This window comes from Lepidochelys kempii, chromosome 20, assembly GCF_965140285.1.
Source record: "Lepidochelys kempii isolate rLepKem1 chromosome 20, rLepKem1.hap1, whole genome shotgun sequence".
In the NCBI taxonomy this organism is placed as follows: Eukaryota; Metazoa; Chordata; order Testudines; family Cheloniidae; genus Lepidochelys; species Lepidochelys kempii.
This window is the reverse complement of record NC_136399.1, coordinates 3,211,323-3,225,373: the sequence shown is the minus strand read 5'-3', so window position 1 is coordinate 3,225,373 and position 14,051 is coordinate 3,211,323. Positions and strand designations below refer to the sequence as shown.

At 67.7% G+C, this 14,051-nt stretch overlaps 2 protein-coding genes across 7 annotated transcripts in view; one reads left to right on the top strand and one right to left on the bottom strand.

The window, feature by feature from the left end:
- Nucleotides 1–6,922, top strand: part of STAT6 (signal transducer and activator of transcription 6) — a 23,312-nt gene extending 16,390 nt beyond the window's left edge. For 2 of the 4 annotated variants that reach the window (XM_078849728.1, XM_073318802.2), the window contains exons 11-22: nucleotides 22–144; nucleotides 537–629; nucleotides 1,113–1,319; nucleotides 1,412–1,506; nucleotides 1,908–2,044; nucleotides 2,234–2,380; nucleotides 2,851–2,920; nucleotides 3,252–3,377; nucleotides 3,823–3,921; nucleotides 4,662–4,754; nucleotides 5,116–5,280; nucleotides 5,371–6,922. In XM_078849728.1, coding sequence (XP_078705854.1) covers nucleotides 22–144; nucleotides 537–629; nucleotides 1,113–1,319; nucleotides 1,412–1,506; nucleotides 1,908–2,044; nucleotides 2,234–2,380; nucleotides 2,851–2,920; nucleotides 3,252–3,377; nucleotides 3,823–3,921; nucleotides 4,662–4,754; nucleotides 5,116–5,280; nucleotides 5,371–5,494 — 1,479 coding nt within the window. In that variant the 3' untranslated portion in view covers nucleotides 5,495–6,922. The remainder of the gene's footprint in view (nucleotides 1–21; nucleotides 145–536; nucleotides 630–1,112; nucleotides 1,320–1,411; nucleotides 1,507–1,907; nucleotides 2,045–2,233; nucleotides 2,381–2,850; nucleotides 2,921–3,251; nucleotides 3,378–3,822; nucleotides 3,922–4,661; nucleotides 4,755–5,115; nucleotides 5,281–5,370) is intronic. The other 2 variants (XM_078849730.1, XM_078849729.1) reach the window with 2 other exon arrangements.
- On the bottom strand, nucleotides 6,851–14,051 carry NAB2 (NGFI-A binding protein 2). 3 transcript variants are annotated; one of them, XM_073318803.1, is made up of 7 exons: nucleotides 13,847–14,051; nucleotides 11,467–12,272; nucleotides 10,920–11,053; nucleotides 10,148–10,199; nucleotides 9,589–9,721; nucleotides 9,081–9,281; nucleotides 6,851–8,488 (listed from the first exon to the last, which is right to left on the bottom strand). In XM_073318803.1, the coding sequence occupies exons 1-7, from the start codon at nucleotides 13,917–13,919 to the stop codon at nucleotides 8,394–8,396; spliced, it is 1,494 nt and encodes a 497-aa protein (XP_073174904.1). In that variant the 5' UTR covers nucleotides 13,920–14,051; the 3' UTR covers nucleotides 6,851–8,393. The 3 variants fall into 3 exon arrangements, with proteins under 3 accessions (XP_073174904.1, XP_073174905.1, XP_073174907.1); XM_073318804.1 differs by having other exon boundaries at nucleotides 13,851–13,916; XM_073318806.1 differs by lacking the exons at nucleotides 6,851–8,488; nucleotides 9,081–9,281 and having other exon boundaries at nucleotides 9,630–9,721; nucleotides 10,003–10,199.

The window sequence follows — 14,051 nt, the reverse complement described above, 5'->3', positions numbered from 1 at the left end:
ACTCTCTCTCTGTCCTGGCAGCTGCTGAAGAAGATCAAGCGCTGCGAACGCAAGGGCTCCGAGTCAGTAACGGAGGAGAAATGCGCCGCGCTCTTCAGCACCGATGTCACCTTGGGTCCCGGCAACCTGGCCTTCCACCTGCAGGTACCGGGCTGGTGTGCCGGGGGAGGGTGGCTCCCGGCTCCCTGTCCTGCCCCTGGACCCTGGCGGCGGGGGTGGGGGAGGGAGCAGAGCTGGGGGGTCCCCACCAGGACGCCTGGGTCCATTTGCATTGTGGGCCGGGAGTCGGGTCTGTTCCTCCGAGGCTGCTGGACACAGACCGACCCCGAGCTCTCGCCCCCAGCTGGCGTTGCCCAGTCTCACCACTGGGGGGTGCCGCTGAGCCCTACGGACCCCACCTGGGGCCTGTGCCTACCCCGGTGCCGGTTTGTGCTCCTGCTGGGCCGTCACCCAGCCTGATGCCATGGCTGGGGTGGGCATGGGGGTCCCATCCCGCCCCCCAGTGACGGGCCAGCGCTCCGTGCTCCCCCCTCCAGGCCCTGTCTCTGCCGATTGTGGTCATTGTGCACGGGAATCAAGACAACAATGCCAAGGCAACGGTCCTGTGGGACAACGCCTTCTCCGAGCTCGTGAGTGTGGGGAGCAGGGGGGCGTGGCGTCGGGGCTGCTTCAGCTGACTGTTGCCACAGCTGGGAGATGGGATGCTAGTGATTAGAGCAGTGGGGGCTGGGAGCTAGGACTCCTGGGTTCTTTACCCAGAACTGGGAAGGTAGTGGGCTCCGGTCGTTAGAGCAAAGGGGACAAGGAGTCAGGACTCTTGGGTTCTATCCCTAGCTTTGGGAGGGGAATCGCGTCTAGTGGTTAAAGCTGGGGGGCTGGGAACCAGGACTTCTGGGTTCACTCACTGATCTTGGCTGGGCTGCTCCCCACTAATGAATGAACAAGGAGGAGAGTTTAACTCCAAACTCGCTGGCTGCCAAGCGCTTGCGGGGTCTGGGCCAGTTGGTGCCCAGACGTGGCCACCCCGAGAGCATGGAACCCCAGCGGCCCGCCTCCTGGTATGGCAGGGGTCCGGGGCTGGTGCCTGACCCTCCCTCCATGCCCTGGGGCAGGAGCGGGTCCCATTCGTGGTGGCCGAGCGGGTACCCTGGGAGAAGATGTGCGAGACCCTCAACCTGCGGTTCATGGCGGAGGTGCAGACCAACAAGGGACTGCTGCCGGAGCATTACTTCTTCCTGGCCCAGAAAATCTTCAACAACAGCAGCGCCAGCCCCGAGGACTTCCACAACCGCAGCGTCTCCTGGGCCCAGTTCAACAAGGTGAGGGGCGGGGGTGGGCCAGGGCAGGCTGAGGGGGGGCAGGCTCTGCCCTTGGGGACCCAGCCTCACTCCCTCTCTCCGGCTGCTCACAGGAGATCCTGCCTGGCCGGGGATTCACCTTCTGGCAGTGGTTTGACGGGGTCCTCGACCTCACCAAGAGGTGCCTCAAAAGCTACTGGTCGGACAGGTGGGTGCCTCGGGGTTGCCCCGGTAAAGACTGAATGGGAGGGGACGTAGGGGTTCACCTCAAGAGTGGAAGACCCAAGGTAGAAACCAAGCGTCCTGGCTCCCAGCCCCCTGCTCTATTAAGCACCGCTGCCCTCCTTGTACTGGGGACAGAATCCAGCCATCCTGATTCCCAGCTCCCCCCCCGCGTTAACCAAGAGACCCCACTCTCCTCCCAGAGCGAGGAATAGAACCCAGGCATCCTGACCCCTAGCCCCTCCCGTTTCCCTTGCCCAGTGAAATGGGAGGGGAGGGAGGCCAGAGAGGGCAGGTGGAGTTCAGCAGAGGTTACAGCTTGCTCTCTGGTCTGTCCATCCACCCATGTCATTCCCCCCGCCCCCAATTACCCCTCTCCCCCCCCAGGCTCATCGTCGGCTTCATCAGCAAGCAGTACGTCAGCAAGCTGCTGGGCCCGGAGTCCGACGGGACCTTCCTGCTGCGGTTCAGCGACTCGGAGATTGGCGGCATCACCATCGCCCACGTCATCCGCGGCAAGGACGGTAGGAGGGGGTGCCCCCTGCCCTGCCCCCCCCGGCTCGGTGCTCGCTGGAGTTGGGGGGGGGCATGAAGGGAGCAGGAGAGCTGAGCCCCAGGACAGGGGTAAGGGGCAGGGCCCCAGCCTGTGCTGCCCCCGGAGCACTGGGGCCCCCCCGCCCACTCTGAGCCGCCGCGCTGTGCCCCCCCCCCAGGCTCCAGCCAGGTGGAGAACATCCAGCCCTTCTCCGCCAAGGACCTCCACATCCGCTCCCTGGGCGACCGCATCCGAGACCTGGGCCAGCTCCGAAACCTCTATCCCAACCAGCCCAAGGACCAGGTGTTTGGGAGCCACTACAACAGTGAGTGTCCAGGGGCCGCCCCGGTGCTCTGGGGCACCCCCGGGCACCTCCAGGGCCTTATCCGGGCTCCTGGCCCCCCTGCTGCTGTGGGGTCACCCCCTGCAACTGCAGCTGGGCCTATGGGATGGGTGACTGCAAAGCCATATCTGCCCCCGTCCCTTGTAGGCCCCCGAAAGGGGGCAAGATCAAATCCAGGCCTGGGCAACGTGCCCCGGCGGGGGCGATGGGGGCATTGCCACAGCGGATCGGCCCCGGGCCCCGTCGGCTTGGCATCCCGCCGGCAGGATCAGTGCAGCAGTGCCGGGCCCAGCCCCGAAACATAAAGCCCACAAGCGACTGGGTGGGCCGAGGAGGTCACGTGGCCCTCCCCACCCAAAGCTGAAGTCGCAGAGTGTGTCGACCGCCCCCCACCCCGCCCCGCTTCCCTGGGTTTGGCTCCCAGGAGTTTCAACTGCTGTTTCCTCCCGTAGAGGAGCAGATGGGGAAGGATGGCCGAGGCTATGTCTCCACTGCCATCAAGATGACGGTGGAAAGTGAAAGGTAGGTTGGGGAGGGCTGTGGGCAGCCTTGCCCCAGGCTGTGTGCCGCAGCTGTTCCCGGGGGCCCGGGGCCGGCCGCTGGTGGGAGACGCTCCGGGGAGGGTGGAGAGGAGCCAGTGGCTGGGGGGGGGGCCCTTGGGGGAGAGGGCAGGAAGTGGCGGAGTGAGGGTGGGGCCTTGGGGGAAGGGGCGGAGTGGGGGCAGAGCCAGGGTGGAGCATGTACCAAAGTCTCTGCCTGTGCCCCCCGAGGCCCTGACAGCCCCTCTCGCTGCCCGTCTCTCTGCCCCCCCCGTCGTGCCACTCCCATGAACGGTGGTGATGTGTCTCCACAGGGATCAGAAGCTGGCCCCCCAGGAGTCTCCCCAAGCTGTCCCACCCCCCGCCCCTACGAATATATACAGCTTGCCGGGGCAACCGCCCGAGCAGCCCATGGACCACCTGCACCTGCCTGACATGCGGTAAGATCCCAGCGCCCACCCTGCTGCTTTCAATAAGTGCCCGGTCGCTATGTCAGCCCCAGGAGCAGGGGCCAGCAGGTCGGGCTGCCGTTTCATGCCCACGGGTTGGATGAAGCCAGCCAAGCTTGTGCCAAGAGGGGACCCAAGCCAGGTGTTAACCCCAGATGGCCGCGGGCGAGAGACCAGCGCCCTGCGGCATCCAGCCCCAGAGGCTGTGGTTCAGCCTGTGCCCCCCGCTGCTGGGTCGCTCCCTGGGGCAATTAGAGCAGCCCCAGGGCTGCTCTAACTTAGGCTCTTTGACCTAGGCATGTGGAGAATAACCATAATGCTGTGTGCTCCAGCCATGCCCCCTACGCTGGGGGGTTGTTGCCGGAGTGGCCTGGGGGGGGGGGCCCTGAGACTCTGACCCAGTGCTAAGGCCGTGTGCATCTGTGTTTGCTGCCAGCTCTTCTGCGTTCCCTGCCCAGATGGTCCTGCCCCAGTTCCACGCCCCCGAGGAGGCCAGCATGAGCATGGGCATCCCCAGTGCCTCTCCTTTCCACAGGTAGGTGCCGTGCCGCCCACACCAGGCTCTGGGGTGCAGTGGGCCGCTCCGCACGCAGCGGGCCGGGCTGCTCAGGGGAGGGGGGGGCGGTGCCGATTTGGGCTGCGTAGGGCATGGGCGGCAGATGCCGGCGGGACCAGGCAAGGCCGGCATAGCTCTGTGTCTTCCTGTAGGGACAACAGAGTCCGTGTGCAATGTACGAGAGAAACCAGGGCCAATGCACCTGCTCCGGCAGCTTCTCCAGGCCAGCCTGATGCTCCTCCATCCACTCAAGCCTCTTAGAGGGGAAAAACCCCAAATCCTAGTTCCCTGCCCTGCCCTCAGCCAGCCAGACCCAGCCCTGGGGTTATCAAAGGCCCCATGCCCCATTCCCCGCCCCCGAGCCAGACAGTCCCCCACCCTGGTGGTGCTGGACGGGAGCTGGTGCCCCTGTTGGGAAAGGCCCCAGGCCACATTTCCCCCTGCCCCAAGCCAGCCAATCCCTGCCCTGGGGCCAGATGGGAGCTGATGCCCCCTCGAGGGGAAAGGCCCCGTGCCCCGTTCCCCACCCCGAGCCAGCCAGTACAGCTTGCAGCGAGGGAGGGCTTGACCCCCCGGGCAGGGTTTCACTCTAGGACCTTTCAGGGGCATTTGCTGAGGGGGCAGTGGTGTCGCCCGGTCCCCAGAGAGCAAGGGGTTAATCTTGCCTTACCCGCCTCCTGCACCCCTTTACAAACTCCCCGTTTTTGTCCTTGCCGCAGCCCCCCGACGCTCCTCCCAGCGCCCGTGAGCACCCCGGCCACCGCGCTGCCCCTCGGCCCCAACGTCGCCTTCAGCTGCCAGCCTCTGTCGCCGTAAGACAACCGGCCCCCGCCTCTGCCAGCCCCCTGCTGGGAGAGCCCCCTAGACCAGCCCTGCCCCAGAGTCCCCCCCGCCCTGGGGCCACCAGGGAGCTGGCGCCCCCTAGAGGCAAAAGGCCCGTCCCATTCCCCACCTCCCTGAGCCATCCAATCCCTGCCCCGGGGCCAGATCGGAGCCAGCGCCCCCTACAGGTGAAAGGCCCTGGGTCTCCTTCCCCACCCTGGGGTCAGCTGGGAGCTGGCACCCCCTAGAGGGGAAAGGCCCTGTGTCCCGTTCTCTCCCACCCAGCCCCGAGCCTGCAAGTCCCCCACATCTCCCCCGGCTCCCTCTCACCGGCTGCTCCGTGCCCCGCAGGGATTTGCTGCCCTACGGGTACTTGCCAGGGGACCTCATCCTGGACGACCTGTCTCCCGACCCCATGGACGAGGAGATGCCGGAAATCACCCCCTTCTCGCCCGCTCGCCATATCTCACCCTTCAGGCCCCTCCTGCCGGCCCCTCCCCAGCTGTTGGCGACGAGGTAAGTGCCCCCGGAGGCGCGGGGAGGGTGGGACAGGGGGCTGGGCCGTGGCTGCCTTCCCAACGCACATCCTGTTCTCTTCCTGGCCAGTTTGGGCAACAACGTGGACTTGCCCTCGGAGGATGAGATCACCCAGCTCTTGTACGAGGCCCAGATGGAGGAGGGGCTCCAGCCCCCCAGCTACAGCGACCCCATGGCCAACCCCAGCTGGTGACCTCGCTGCAGGGGTGCCCCCTGCTGGACACTTTGGAGAATGGCGCCCATCCAGGAGAGACGTGCAAAGGGGCTGGGGTGGTCTCAGCTGGGACTCTCGGGGCCTGGCCCAGACGGACTGGAGTCTGGGGCTGAGCTGCGCTTGGGGGCTTTGCTAGGTGTGGGGGAGCGGTGTGGCACTTGGGAGCCATCACTGCCCCCCCCATCACTGCCTTGTGTTAGCCATGTACAAACGCCGCACCATGGAACACGCTGAACCCCCCGCAACCCCGTCCTGGGGCTGGCAAGCACAGCAGCAGGGGCAGCCCCCCTTTTCCCCACCCCCAGCTGGGCAGCTGTGGAGTGGGAAAGGACCACACACTGGAAGAGGGGCTCTGGGAGGCCTGGATTTCAGCCTGGGAGGGGGGGCATGTTGTGGGGGTGCTGATTCCCCCCACGGAGGGGGAGGGGCAAGGGGTGCCCAGTGGCAGGGGGTGAGCTCTGGCTGGCTGTGTGCCCCCCCCGCCCCATCTCTGCAGCCTGTGGAAGGCCATGGGCATGAGCAGCTGGGGCTGGGGGAGCAGCCGGGGCTGGGGGGAGCAGCCAGACCTCCCTTCCCCCAGTGAGGTCTGACTCCCTCTGGGCCTGGGTAGCACCCTTAGGGATCAACACCCCCACCCCAGCTTGCCCCTTGCTTTGGACCCCACATGAGGGGCCCCCTGTGGCTGGTCGCCTGTGATCAGAGAGGACCCCAGCGGTGCAATGGGCCAGGCAGAGCGGGGAGAGACATGCAGCAGACGCCCCCTACCCTCTTCTCCAGAGCTGGGGGGGCAGAACCAGGGCCCTGGTGGAGGAGCAGGGGTGGGCAGGGGAAAGGCTCAGCGGGGGCTGGGCGCTGGTTTAAAGGGCCTGTACCTCACCGCTATCCTTCCCTGCCCACCCCCTGCTGGGGGCCTGACCCTCCTCCCTCTCAATTCACAGGCCCTGCCCAGGGTCCGGCCTAAAGGCCCCAGCCTGGCCGAGGATAGAGCTGGATGTTGGCCTGCTCCATGTGCCCCAAGAGGGATGCTACTAAATGCTATAGAAAGAGATTCTGCCTCAGTTTCCCCACCACCACCCACAGGCCCCTGCTAGCCCTGCCCTGAGCTCCCCCCACCCCTAGCTCTGCTGGTGCCCCTCACTCCTGACCCGCAGCCCCCTGCTAGCCCAGCTCTGGGCTCCCCGCCCCCCCAGCTCGGCCAGTGCCCCTCACTCCTAACCCGCAGCCCCCTGCTAGCCCAGCCCTGCCCCCCACCTTTGCTGCCGCCCCTCTTCTATTGCACCCTGTGCTCTGCCGCCCACCCCACCACCACCTCGCAGTTGGGGAGCGGGGAGGAGATTAAGCCATAAAATAAAGTTTTATTCCAAAATAACAAAATAAATAATCTACTGTACACGTTGCAAAGGAAAAGTCACTAATGCTCTAAGCCCTCGGCCTACGGGAGCGTGAACGGGTCTCAAACCAGTGCTGCTAGGAACTGGGGAGGGGTGCGTCACCAGCAGGGGCTCCAAAGTGCAGCCTGCCCCCCTCCAGCGAGTCACAGGGAGGGGAACAGCCTCCTGTGGAATATGCGGGGGGCAGTGACACTGGTTCTGAGGGGACCCTCCCCCATCATTCCCTGGTGCCCCCTGCTCTATAGCTGGGCCGTTGTGCCAGCCAGGTGGCTTTTTAATCTGTTCTGCCACCCCTGTGATGGTGACATGGGGGGGGTACCCTGATTGTCCCTTTAAATCCCCCCCCTTCCCAATGCCCTCCATGCTGGGGGCTGGGGCAGGGTTCCTGGTTGGGGGGGTGGAATTGTCTACCCTGTGCTGTGTGCAAACAGCCAGCACCGGAGTCCCTGGGCTGGGGATACAGCTGATGCTGGGTGTGTTATGCGGGGGGGGGGTTGGTGCTGGTGTGCAAAAGACAGCACGTTCCCCCCTCCCCAGCCCAGCGGGAGTGGTCGTCTGGGCGAGGCAGGAGCAGGGACGGGGTTAGATTTGGTGGGGGGAGGGGGTCTTGCAGCCTGGGACGATCGCCTCTGTTCAGACACCACTGGGCCGGTGAATTTGGGGTGGGAGATGCAGAGTGGTGGGGCAGTGGTGGAAGGGGAAATTTTTTTGGGGAGGTGGGGTGCCCTTAGGACTGGAAGGTAAGGCCTGGCTTAGCCTCCCTGCCCGCAGCCCCGGCCCATCACCCACAGTCCGGCAGGTTGGTTCCCCTCCATTGCTCCTGGGGGAGGCTAGGCCAGACCCTCGGAACTCAGAAACCTCCTCCTAGCCCCCCAGGATCACGTCCGGGCCCCTTCAGCCCCCCTTGGTCTTGTGCTTTGCCTGCAACAGCTCTTCCCTCTTCCTGGGGTCCCCCCCAGCTCCTTTCTTCTCCCTGCCTCTTGGGGGGGGGTGTGTAGGTCACCCCCCCCTTAAAACATCCAGGAACTGAAGAGTTAAAGTTCACATCACCCCCGTGGTGGGGGAAAGGGGAGCTGGCTAGGGGGAAAACCCAGGGCTAAAGCAGCCAGCTGTGAGGGCAGGGGGCGGCTTTGGAGGGGGCGGCTGCAGGGGGCTGGAGCTCCAGGCCGTCTGGTGGCAGTCGGAACGTGACCAGCTGGTTACATTAACCGCACTGCGCCTTCCCTGCGGGCACGGGCGGGCACAGACCCTCCCTTCTCCCTGGGCACGGAGATATTGCTGTGGTGGCCAGCTGTGGCCAGCCTCCCGGTGCCCACGGGCATTGGGCCCCCAGGCCTGGCTCTCTGGGGGGCAGACGGGGAGGGGATGCTCCGGCTCCAGGAGAGACCACCAGTTCTCCCCTGCCCCAGTCCTGTGGTTATTGCTTGGTTAGTGGAGGGGGGGAGCCGCTGTAGGCCCCACACCCCAACCAGGGGGGCTTCCGCAGCTCACTGCCGGCTGGTCTCCGGCTCCACCTTGATGCTGCTCCGGCGGGACTCGGCCTGGGCCGGGGGGCCCCCCTCCGCCAGCCCGTCCTCGAACTCTGCAGGGAGACAGGGCCAGGGTCAGCCTGAGGGCCCCGTCCCCTCGGGCAACTGCCCCCAGGATCGACCCCCCCTGGAGCAGCCTTCTCTGGAGGAAACACCCTCCCTCCACCCCCACAGGTTCCACTGGGGTTCCCAGGACGTCAGCCGCCCCCGTCCGCCCCCCCCTCCCCGCCCCCGCTTCCTTCCTCTCCTGTCTGGGCGGGCGGGCGGACGGGGGGGGGTGGAATTTCCACAATTGTTTCTTTTTTCCATTCAGTAACTGGTGAGACGAAGAGCAAACAACAGAGCTGGGCCCGGGCCCCCCAGCTCCACCGGTGCCCCCCACTCCTGACCCGCAGCCCCTGCTAGCCCAGCCCTGGGCTCCCCACCTCTGAGCCCCAAGCACACCTGGTCTCTCCAGGGCTGCATAGTCCTGAGCTGGCTGGGTATAAACCCTGGGCGGGGCTGACCCTCTTCCCCCCACCCCCAGCCTTGCACCACCCCAAGGAGCCTTCCCCACCCCCGCTATCCCACCTCTGACCTCCTGGGCGCAGACCCCATGACCCTCTTTCACCCCTCCCGGGAGCGGGGCTGGTGGGGGCAGCTCACCTGGGCCTGGGGTCTTGCCCGGCAGACAGGGGCTGAGGTGCCCGACCCGCTCATGGGACACTAGCCGGGCCAGGCGCAGCCCCTCGTCCATCAGCGTCTGCTGCAGGATGTGACGGCTCCAGAGCCCGTGGGGGGGAAGGCTGAGGGGCAGGTCGGGGGCTGCACTGGGGGGCGGCGTGAGGCGGGGGCAGGATCCCGCGGCTGCAGAGAGAGAGAGAGAGAGAGAGAGAGAGAGAGAGAGAAACACGTGTCAGTGGGGGGCTGGGTCAGGGGGCCCCATGGCGGGGGAGGAGTCAGATAGGTGCCAGGGGGTGCAGTTTCTGCCTCCCCATAGTAGCTATGGGGGGATAGATGCATGGGCACCCTGCCCCCCACACCCCATAACGCAAGGGCTGTCTGCGTCCTGCCCTGGGTCTGGGCGAGTGCCCTTGCCTGGGGAAGGTCTCTGTGGGGCTGACGGGGTTAATCAGTACAAAGCCCCCACCCCCCAGCCACGCTCCCCACTCACCCTGCAGATGCCCATCCAGGCTCTCTCCCGACAGGCTGGCCGCGTCCTCCTCCAGGCTGGCTCGGTACGGGGGGGCGTAGGACTCCGACCCCCCTGGCAGCTGCAGGAGCTCGGGGCGGCTCTGCTCACCCACCTGCGGGGCGAGGGGGCGGTTAGAGCGGCGGGTGCTGGGGGGGGGGGGGTCCGAGCTCACGCAGCGCCGCCGGGTCTGCAGGCCCAGGGAGCCGGGATGGGGGGGAGCCGGCCCCAGCCCACGTGGGCACGGGGCCCAGGCCACGCTGTCCTGAGGGCAATGCACCAAGACGGCTTGGGGCCCCGGCTGGGCCTGGGGCAGGATGGCACCGTGGGCTGGGAATCCCCCAGCAGGCAGCTCAGAGCCTGGGGCAGACCCTGGCGAAGAAGGGTGACACCCACCTCCCCAGTGCCAGCTCCTCTCCCTCGCCCGCTGCTCCTGCGCCCCCAAAGCCAGCTGTCGTCCCCCGTGCCTGGCGCTCAGCCGCACGTAGCCCAGCGGCACCCCCGGGACACAGGCACGGGCGTCCACCCGCCCAGCACCCACCTCCTGCTTCAGCTTCTTGGGCTGCGCGGCTCCGCTCTCGTCCGGATGCGACCTGCACGGAAGCAGCAGGACAAGCAGAGTCAGGGGCCGGGCGGCACCGCCGGGAGCCCCCTTGGGGCAGGAGGGCTCAGACCCCAGCTCGAGGGGCAGGCAGAGACCCCGCAGCCCGGGGCTGGGGGGTACCGGAGCCGACGGGCCACAGCGCTGTTCCAATGCCGGGATTCCTCTGGCTCGGCCACCCATCGCTCCCTCGGGGGCGGGAGGGAGGGACCAGCCCCGGGGCCGGAGCCGGCTCATCCAGGGCGAGGCGGGGGTTGCAACCCAGCACCCATGGCCTCTCCTGGGCACCTCTCAGCCTCGTCCCAGGGGCGCCTCTGATGTTGCTCTCCCCGGGACGCGGTGGCTCAGATGGAAAATGACCAAAGCGAAAGAGGAACTCGGGGGCCGGGCTGCAGGGCAGGTGGGCGGCTGGCTCGGGGGGTGGGGGGGGCAGGGGCAGAGGGGAGAAAGAGGAGGCTGAGGAAGGCGGCTTCCAATGCCCCCCCTCCCCCCAAGAGGGAGTGGGCAGGGCAGCTCCGCTGGGCACTGGGGGCAGGAATCTGCAGCAGCCTCCCCGCAGCCTGGTGTCCCCTGTGCCCAGCTCCTTGCCCCACTGCCCTCCCCCGGGCCCCACCCCACTCCTCTGCACCCCACTACCCTCCCTGCTGGCCCCACCCCACGCTCTGCTCCCCCCCGCCTGGCCCAGGGGCCCCACGGGAGGGGCCCAGCTCACCTGGCTCCCTTGAGCGAGGACAGGTAGGTGCTTTCCCGGGCCACCTGGCGCGACAGGGAGAACAGCTCCACCCGGCGCAGCAGCAGCGTGTGGTCACGCAGGCAGAACTGAGCCGCTGCCTCGTTGATGGTCAGCTGCGGGGCCCGAGAGGGAGGCCGTTAGCGTGGGAGCCGAGACACGGGCCCCGGGAGGGGCCCCAGGAGCCGAGACACCACGGGGAGGGGCAGAGAGACAGGAACGGGGCAGAGACAGGCCAAAGGCAAGATAAAAGGATCCAGGGATGGATACATAGAGGGAGGGCCGGCAAGACGCCAGGAATAGAACCCAGGCGTCCTGGCTGCCAGCCCCCGCTGCTCTCACCACTGTCCACGGACTGCTGCAGTCGGATACAGGATTCCCCTTCCCGAGCCATCCCACCCCAGAGGTGGCTGCATTTGGGGGCGGGGGGGGTCTGGGCAAGGGCTCCCCTGTGGCCCCCATTGCTGCCAAGCCCCCCTCCCCAGTGGTGTGCACTGCCCGCGGCCATTGCCCCGCCCCCGTGGCTCACCTCATGCAGCGTGAGCGGCTTGCCGTCGCGGCGCCGGGCCTCGCCCCGCCCGTAGATGGCGCTGTGCCGCCGGATCTCCTCCTCCTTGCGCCGGTCCCCGTCGCCCAGCTGGAAGATGTGCCCGACCGCCTTGGCCAGCTTCTTGTTGAGCTTCAGGAGGGCACGCAGCTCGGGCTCGCCCCCCCGCGGACAGCTCTGCAGCAGCCGCTCCACGCTCTCCGCCACCGTCCGCGCCAGCTCCGGGTCCAGCTGCTCCGGGGCCGGCTCCCCCCCTGCCCCCGGCGAGAAGGGGGGCGGCCCCCCGTCCTCCTCTGCACCGCCCCCCTCCGACTCCGGGGTGCTCCGCCCCGGCCACTGCGGGGCGGGCAGGGGGGAGAGCTTCTCCCCCGGCTCCGAGGGGCTGCGGGCGGGCGGCGTGGCCAGCCCGCTGCCCCCCTTGCCCGCGGCCTCGCCGGGGCTGGCGTGTCCGTTGCTGAGCGACTTGCGCCCGCCGGTCTCGGAGATCTTGAAGAGGGGGATGCTGCTGACGGGCAGGGAGGCCATGGGCTGGCTGAAGAGGCCGGGGTTGGAGGCCCACTCCCGCAAGGCCTTCTGGAGGCGCCGGACGTGCAGGGGCTTGGTGGCCATGCCGACCAGCGCCATGATCTCCAGGAACTCCTCCTCGCCCGCCTCACACAGCTGCTGCACGTCGTCCCCGCCCTGCTGGATGAAGGTCTCGTAGTAGGAGAGCAGGTTGGCCCGCTGCAACACCCGGTACAGCTGCAGCTCGCCCAGGGTGCGGGGCAGGGCCATGGCGTGGGGCAGGCCTGTGGGGGGAGGGGGAGAGGAGGCGTCAGTGCCAGGACAGGGCATGGGGGAGGTGAATGGAGACCCAGCCACCACCCCGAGTTCACCACAGCTGGGAGAGTCGGGGTCCCCGACCCAGCCCTCGGGAGAGGGAAGGGCACCAGCCGGTGTATGGTAAGAGCCTGGGGCACTGTACCAACCTCCCAGCACCCCGACCTCCTGGCACTGCATGGCTGCACCCCACACTGCACCCCCAACCTCCCTGCACCCAGCACCCAGACCTCCCGGCACTGCATGGCTGCACCCCCCACTGCACCCGGCCAGCCCCCCACACTACACCCAGCACCTCCTTCACACTCTCCCAGTGTAACCCAGACCCCACTAAGTGGCACCCCCGTGCCCGCACAGAGAATCCTGCCTTTGTTTCCCGCGGGCTCCGGGGAGATGTCCATGGATTCAGGGCAACGGGCATTCTTGGTGCAGCGTTTTGGGGGCTCCTCTAGTGATCAGCACCGCTCCCCTCCCCCGGCACACAGGCCTTGGGAGCTCAGCTGGACTCCTCCGAATCCGGCACCTTTGCAGCCCCCGGAGCCAGAGCAGTTGGCAACTGGCTCTTGGAGATCCCGATCGGCAGGATCTCCCCTCCCCCACCAGTCCCACTACAGTGCAATGGGGGGGGGGGTCTCTCTCCTTCAGCCAAGAGAAGGCCCCCAGCGGCAGCGGCAGGCCCCAGACAGGTGGGCACAAGGCTGGAAGGGTCACCCCACCACCCACGGGGGGGGGTTGCCTGGGATACGCCCCCCGCACCCAGCCTCTTCCCCCCCAGGGGACAATGCCCACATAGGGTGCTGCCCTGGCACCCCAACCGCTATGGCGCTGGGGCTGTATGGCAGGGATGTGCCAATGCGGGGCGGGGGGCGGGGTCCCCAGCTCCATCCCTGAATGGGGAAGGAAGGAACCACCCCAGGGACTCCCCCATCCACGTTCCCCAGCATCCCATCAGGAAGCTTTGAGCAGCAACGTGGGGGGCACTGTCCTGAGATTCCCCCCCCCAGCCTGACTTTGGAGCGGGGCAGCCAGCCCCCCAGGAGACGTCTCAGCACCTGGAGAGTGAGGGGCAAATATGGCACCAGGCCATGGGGGGGATGGGGCAACAGCTTCCACGACCTCCCGGATTCCGGGAGACCTCCATGGTCCATTGTCAGGGAAACCAGACACCCCCCCCATGCCATCCTGTGTCCCTCCTGCCCCAGGCTTCCCTCCCCAGTACCAGACCCAGCTCCCCACTCTCTGGCCTCCGCCCCCCCAGCCCGGACTCCCCACTCCCGCAGCGCCAGCCCAAGCGCCTCCTGCCCCCAGGCTTCTGCCCCATGCCAAACCCCTGCCCCCCAACTCTCCCTGCTGCAGCAGCCCCTCAGCACTAGCCCCCCACGCCAGCCACCGACCCAGCACTAATCCCCCACCCCAGCTCCCCCCGCACCAGCCCCCCACCTACCCAGCTCCCTGTCATGCCAGCCCCCCGCCCAGCTCTCCCCATCATGCCAGCCCAGCCGCCCCCCCAGCTCTCCCCGCCGTGCCAGCCCCCCTCGCTTACTGGCCTGGCTGGAGCCGCGCCCCGCCGCTCTCGCTCCCAACTCCCCGGCGCCTGGCTCGCCCCGCCCGGGCATGCACGGCGGCGGGGGCCGGGGCCGGGGCGGGGGCTCTCCGGGGGTCCCCGCGGCCCCGGGCCGGCTGGATCGCGCCGCCGCTACCCCGCTCGGCGCTGGCCGCTCGCTGCCTCCGCCGCTGCGCTCTGCGCG

Excerpts from the sequence above, each read along its gene's own strand:
- NAB2 (XM_073318803.1), bottom strand. The coding sequence starts at position 13,919 with ATGCCCGGGCGGGGCGAGCCAGGCGCCGGGGAGTTGGGAGCGAGAGCG. Across the intron at positions 12,273-13,846 it reads GCGCGGCTCCAGCCAGGCCA|GCCTGCCCCACGCCATGGCC; the intron begins GTAAGCGAGGGG and ends CTCCCCCCACAG. Across the intron at positions 9,722-10,147 it reads CCAAGAAGCTGAAGCAGGAG|GTGGGTGAGCAGAGCCGCCC; the intron begins GTGGGTGCTGGG and ends CTCGCCCCGCAG.